Source organism: Physeter macrocephalus, chromosome 2 (assembly GCF_002837175.3).
Source record: "Physeter macrocephalus isolate SW-GA chromosome 2, ASM283717v5, whole genome shotgun sequence".
Lineage (NCBI taxonomy): Eukaryota > Metazoa > Chordata > Mammalia > Artiodactyla > Physeteridae > Physeter > Physeter macrocephalus.
The window spans coordinates 40,287,959-40,294,013 of NC_041215.1; the positions used below are offsets into that span (position 1 = coordinate 40,287,959).

The following is a 6,055-nucleotide window of genomic DNA, read 5'->3' on the forward strand; positions in this document are numbered from 1 at the left end:
TTCACATTTGCTCCCAGGGAAGGGGCTTAACCGGCACTTTCAAACGGTACTAGACGTGCCTTGGTGCAACAGGATCAGTCTTGGGACTAGAAGAGTAAACAAATGTGTAATTCATGAATTTGCTAATTGTCCCTCATTTGGAGCTCCTGCCACTTTTCCTAAACTCTCTTCCTGACATCCGAGCTCGTGGCAAGGACTCAGAGAATGCCAGGAGCAGCCCAGGGGAGCGACTGGCATCAAAGCCGTACACCTGGACTCGCCCTCCCCCCACAGCTGCCCCCTCGAGCCCAGAGCCCACCACCCCAGACACCACACAAGGCAGGAAGCCCGTGGCACTCCATCTTTTATTTTCTTCAACTGTACACAAATGTAAAATACTTTAACAGCAAGTCTATGGGAAAATTGTTTGGTTTTAAATTATTATGAAACAGAACCTAAGGGGAGCTTTATTAAATAAACACAAAGATGGGGATTTAAGGATACACACCTGCATCCTACCATCGTCTTTTTTACTCTACCTTCTGGGTGTGTAAGGATAGAAAAGACACATCAAACTGAATAAACAAAATCCATTTATACCCTGAAACACTGGCAGGCCACTCAAGGGATTGTTCAGAACATCCACCTCATATAAGATGGCCTCACCATCTAATAAAAATTAAAACTGATCTGTTGGCCTCTTTGGTTCCAAAATTATGTATAATACATTTAACTGTATTTTTTTTTTGCTGCTATAAAAATAACTTCTTTTTCAAATGGCAGTTTCTGACTAATCATGCAACTAAATCAGTGCAAACATTAAAAGCAATCATTCGCTTAAAAAAGAAGCAAAGGATTTCATTTCAAGTATAAAAAAATATAAAAAGAGTCGTACGAGTCCAGTTTCGTCTAGTATGGGTCAACCCTTTAAATTGCATAGTTCACGTGGCACTTGGACCTCTGGGGGTGAGCGAGCTCAGTGCTCCACCAAGGGCCACTTCAGGACACACGCGGATAAGCAAGGGCTGTATCATGTGCGTTCAGGCGGGTGTGCAAGTGCTAGGAGGGGCGGGCGGGTGGACGAGCAGGCGGGGGCCACATCTGTGGCCGGCGCTGGTGGCCGGGGCCCACGTGGGCCACTTCTGCAAAGCAGCTGAAAGCCTCCCCCGTTTCCCCAAGACCAGTTAAACTGCTGTGCTCCCTCGCCCCCTGCTGAGGGGGCAACCCCCCTCCGGCCCCCAGCATTTCCAGAATGCCTTCACCCCACCGTTCCCTCCTCCTAAGAGCTCACCCCCACTTGCCTAAGAGTCATTTCCACTCCTCCCCAACCAGTCCTAGAGGAATCTCCCCAGGGAAGGGCACAGATTGCAACTTCTTTTTTTCCACTTGGAACAATTCAGATTTTTAACTTAAAAGGTCAGACCTGGTAGGAAAGTCCCATTCAATTGTACAACCGGAACGAATGACCATTCAACTGCTAGTGATCAGTTAAAGCATCAAATTAAGACCCTTCTCCTCTCCCTCCCTCCCCACCCCCAAAACACACACACACAGAAGTCAAGCCAGGGACCCAGGCAACAGTCAAACGGTCACTGCCGCGGCCCCACCGTCTCCGGCAGGTGATGTCCTTTCTGGGCCTCCTTCCCTCTCCAAGGGTGGGAAAAGATGGGGGCTGCCCTGGTCCCCGCAGCAGGAAGGACCCCAGGCCAGGGGACGAAGCCCGCGCATCGGTCGGAGCCAAGAGATGCTGAGGTACGGCAGGCCTTGCACAGGCAAAAGGGGACACGCGGCCACGGCCCGCGGCCCGCTCCCCACCTCCGCCTCTGCAGGGCTCCCCTCCCCTCCCCCTTTCCCCCCACCCCGTGTCTCTGTCTTTGTGCTCTTCTGTGTGCTTGGGAGGCGCGACTCAGAGCGGCCAGGCCAGCTGGTGGGGATGCTGGCTGCTCACCCCACTCTCCGGGTGACCGGCGTTTGGGGCTGAGCTGCCCTTTGTCACCGCATCCGTTTGCTGCCATCGCGAAGGCTGCTGCGTGGGTGGCAGGGTGCCACCGGCCGCGCGCGGCCACGTGCGCGCTGTCGAGCCGGCCGTGTCCACGGAGGGCCCTCCCCCTCTGCTTTTGACCGATGGCTGGATGAAGAAGTAGAGAAACATCCCAGGCCGCCCCCCGGGCACCTCCCGGGCAGCCCAGCGGCAGCACCACGCCCCGCCGTGCCGGCCTTGGCGTGCCCCCGCCGCGGGACCGTCGGAGCCCCGCCCTCAGGCGCAGCCGCATTCCTCCACGATCATGTTCGGCACGTCCCGCTTGACGATGTTGTACTCGTCGTCGAAGTAGAGCATGGACATGGTGCTCAGCTTGGTGGGGATGCAGCAGGAGCTCACGGCGCCCGGGTTCAGCCCCCGCATGCGGTACTGGTTCACCACGGCCGTGTGGAAGGATGAGGCCGAGCCGGGCACCCCCGCCAGGTAGGCCGGGCAGCTGCCCTCGCAGTAGTTCCCGTAGTAGCCGGTGGGCGCTATGATCCAGTCGTTCCAGCCGATGAGGCGGAAGTCGATGAAGAACTGCTGCCGGCAGCACAGGTTGGTCCGGCCGTCGCACTCCAGGCCCCGCTTGCGGATGCGGTGCCGGCTGTCGCCCAGCCGCGCCTGCACCACCACGAAGGGCCGGTGCGACTCCTCGCCCGGGTGCACGAACACGGGCGCCACGGCCAGCTCCCGGCAGCCGTCGCACTGCACGTCCAGGCTGAGCCGCCGCTCGCCCCGCGCGAACAGCGCCTGGATGGGCTCGGCGAGAGGGAAGGTGTGCCAGCCGCTGCGCTTGAGGTCCACGCGCTTCTCCACCGCGGCCCAGCGCTCGCCGGGGCCCTGCTCCTGGAAGTACACCTTGACCCGCACCTTCCGCCGGCCGCCCTTCTCCAGCACGTAGGGCAGCAGCTTCAGGTAGAGCCACAGGCTGGCCTGCACCACGAACAGGTTCTGGTTGCCCTCGTTGGAGATGAAGAAGTACAGGCGGACCCGGGAGGAGGCCAGGCCATCTGCGGAGAAGCGGGAGAGCAGGCCAAGTTAGATCAAGGAGAACGTGAGGCGCCGGGAAACGGGGACTCTGCCGCGTGATGCTGGGCCTCGCACCGGCCACGCAGCTGGCCGGTCCTGCCCAGAAATACCTCTCCTGGGGCCCTGGCCTCTGATGGTAACCTGGGAGAGGCGGGGAAAATCATTTCCCATCGAGAAACCCGGACCAGGTTGGAGTCGGAGGGTCCGGGCCTAGAAAACCCGGCCTCACCTCTCCCAGGCCAGGGTTCCCAGGAGACAGGCTGTCAGAACTCAAAGCTCAACAGAGGAACTTGTCAGGAGGCCAAGATCTTAACAAGTTGTTACGGGTATCTGTGAAATCTGAAAAACAAAACCAGGATCTCGCTGAGGATTTGGGGGTGGGTTGTTCTAGCAGAGTTTGGGTTCTTTTTTTTTTTTTTTTTTTTGGTTAACTTTAGGGCATTGCAAAATCCAGCTGAGCCACCTACCGCCTCTTTGCAGTGTTTACCTAAGCATGATCTGATCCAACCCCCAGTGGAACCTCCACTGCAAACAAGCCAGCTCTGCTCAGATTTCTGACACAGGAACGTGTGCGTTGCAGGCTGCAAAGTGCAGCCCTCGTTTCCGAGTAGCTCCAAGGGACAGGACACTGGGCCCTGAAACTTGAGGCCCACCCCTTTCACAAGACCCTGGCTCCCCGTGAATGGCACGTTCGAAATCTCCACGGATAAGGAGAACTGGCTTGTTAGTTTTCTCAATAATTCAGCTCAAGCAGAAGTGAGGCCATGCCAACCAAGAGAGGACGCCTCTCTCATCCTACATTTCAGTGACCCTTCTCTCTGACAATCTCTACATTTATTTTTTTTTTTTTTGCAGGAAGAACAAATAAGGCAACTGTGTGGCCTCCGCTGGTTTTATCAAACCTCCTACCACTGCCCCCCTCCCAGCCCCCTCCTCAGGCCCCGCCTGGCTTCTCTAATAACAGACATCTGACTTTGAAATGGGGGAAAGTGCAGCCTTAAAAGCTGGTCTTGGACGAGCTGCCTGTGACCTGAATCTGTTATTTATAAGTCAAAGAGCTGGCTCCGTGAAACGGACCAGAAATATAACAGCCCCCGCTGTCATTTTGTGCCACCGGGACCAAAAGGCCTCCTCGACCTTCCAGAATCACATTTCTACTCTGGGCCCCAAAGCACCGTTTAATCCAAGCTCTCTAATTGCATGTCCAGCTTTCCCTGACTCTGTCGGACAGCTAAAACAGCAACGCGTTTCTTTCTAAGCACAAACCAGCCCTGATTGTCTCTGCTTTGCTCCACACCCGGCCATGCAAAACTTTTCATCCCTTTTCAACCCCAGGAGGCACCAACACAGTCTGCCCGCTGCCTTGCGGGGGGGGGGGGCGGGGGGAGGGCATGTGCAGCCTGGGGACACAATTGCCACCAACCCCCCCCAAGGCTCCCTGCCCACCCCGCCCTGCCCAGGGCTCCCCCTGCGACCTTCTCCGCAGTCCCCTGGGCACAAATGGGGCTGAGCTCCAGGCACAAAAGCCACCGGACTCATTCAAGTCCTGAAAAGGACAGCGGAGCCGAAAGCACTTGCAGCATTTCAGCACGAGCACATTTTACTCCTTCTTTTAAAGTTGAAAAGGTATTTTTCCTTGCTTGATTTTTACATTTAGACAGCGGTCGAAATTTGCAATCCAGGGCCGGGGGAAAATTCCAGAAAGGACTCCGACCCTTTGTTAACTACGAACTCTACTGGCTCTAAGGCCAAGGAGCTGCTGCCGCTGCCAGGCGAGCCGAGAGGCACGGGGCTGCCCCGGAGCCGAGCCGCAGTCTTTCTCTGCGTAAATGATGGGACCTGTTGAGAAGCCTGCCTTCCGCCCAATTCCAGTGCCCACACAATCGGAAGAGAGGTTGCCTAGCTCTCCCCAGCGAGGCTTCAGCAATCCTGGCAAGCCCACACCACCCGGCGATGGAAGCGGCCCCAAGGGCCTCTCACGCAGGCACACACACACTCACACACACACACGCACACACACACACTCCTCCGGCCCACGGATATCAACAAGCACACACATCTCCATCCACACTGCTAAGCCTACACTCCGATCGTGGGAAACAAAAACGTTAAGCCATCACCGAGCGAACGCCCGCGGAGCCAGGGCCGCACGCATCGGCCGGGAGGGGGGCGCGCGCCCGGAGGCGCTGGGGCCCGTTTCGGAGAGCAGGGGTGGAGGGCAGAGCGCTCCGCGGCGGGGGCAGGGCAGCGGGAGGGGGTTGCTGCCAGCGGGAAGAGGACGACAACCGGGACGGAGCGCACAGGGCCCGAGGCGAGCGGGCTGGGCCGGGAGTCCGGGCTTCCCCCAGGGCGCGCTGGCTGCGGCGGCGGCCAGAGCCACGAGAAGGGGGTGGAGGAGGAGCGAGGGCCGCTCGAGGGGCCGACCCACCTGTCTCCGCGAAGCTGATGATCTCGGAGACGCGCTCCTGGCCGTCGGCGCCCGGGCTGGCGTGGCCGTCGAGGTGCGGGATCTCCACCCGGCCGTCCTCGCGCACCTTGCCCGCGTGCAGCTTCCGCAGGGCCGTGACCATGGCGGCCTTGGGCACGGCGTGTGTGATGTTGGGCCGGCCCCGCATCTGCAGGCGGTTCAAGATGTGCCGCTTCACCGCCTCCAGGAAGTCGCCGTCCACCCGGCCCAGCTCCTCGGGCCGCCGGAAGCCGCCGCACGACGTGCAGGTGTCCTGCGAGCCGCCGGGAGCTCCGGGCGGCGGGGGCGGCGGCGGCGGCGCGGCGGGCGACGGCGGGGGCGTGGGCGAGCCCCAGGCCTCGGGCCCCAGCCAGCCGGCCGCCAGCAGCAAAAGGCAGGCAGCCCCCAGCGCCCGACCGGGCCACACGTCCATGGTGCGCCGCTGGCGACGAGGGCGCCCGCCGCGAGGCGAGCCGAGCCGAGCGCAGGGCCGGGCTCCGGGCTCCCGGCGCGCCGCCCCGCCCCGCCCCCGCCCGGGCCTCCTCCCGCCCGCCCGCCCGCCCGGTGGGCCGCCGCCG

At 60.0% G+C, this 6,055-nt stretch overlaps 1 protein-coding gene across 1 annotated transcript; it reads right to left on the bottom strand.

The window, feature by feature from the left end:
- Positions 1-326: 326 nt before the first annotated feature.
- Positions 327-5,910, bottom strand: INHBB (inhibin subunit beta B). Its single transcript, XM_024117095.1, has 2 exons — positions 5,460-5,910; positions 327-3,012 (listed from the first exon to the last, which is right to left on the bottom strand). Exons 1-2 carry the CDS (start codon positions 5,908-5,910, stop codon positions 2,237-2,239), a joined length of 1,227 nt encoding a protein of 408 aa, XP_023972863.1. The 3' UTR covers positions 327-2,236.
- Between the last annotated feature and the right edge of the window lie 145 nt (positions 5,911-6,055).

Bases quoted from the DNA above. Each gene is read 5' to 3' on its own strand.
- INHBB (XM_024117095.1), bottom strand. From the start codon at position 5,910: ATGGACGTGTGGCCCGGTCGGGCGCTGGGGGCTGCCTGCCTTTTGCTG. The intron at 3,013-5,459 runs GTGGGTCGGCCC...GCTTCTCCGCAG, and splicing joins CATCAGCTTCGCGGAGACAG to ATGGCCTGGCCTCCTCCCGG.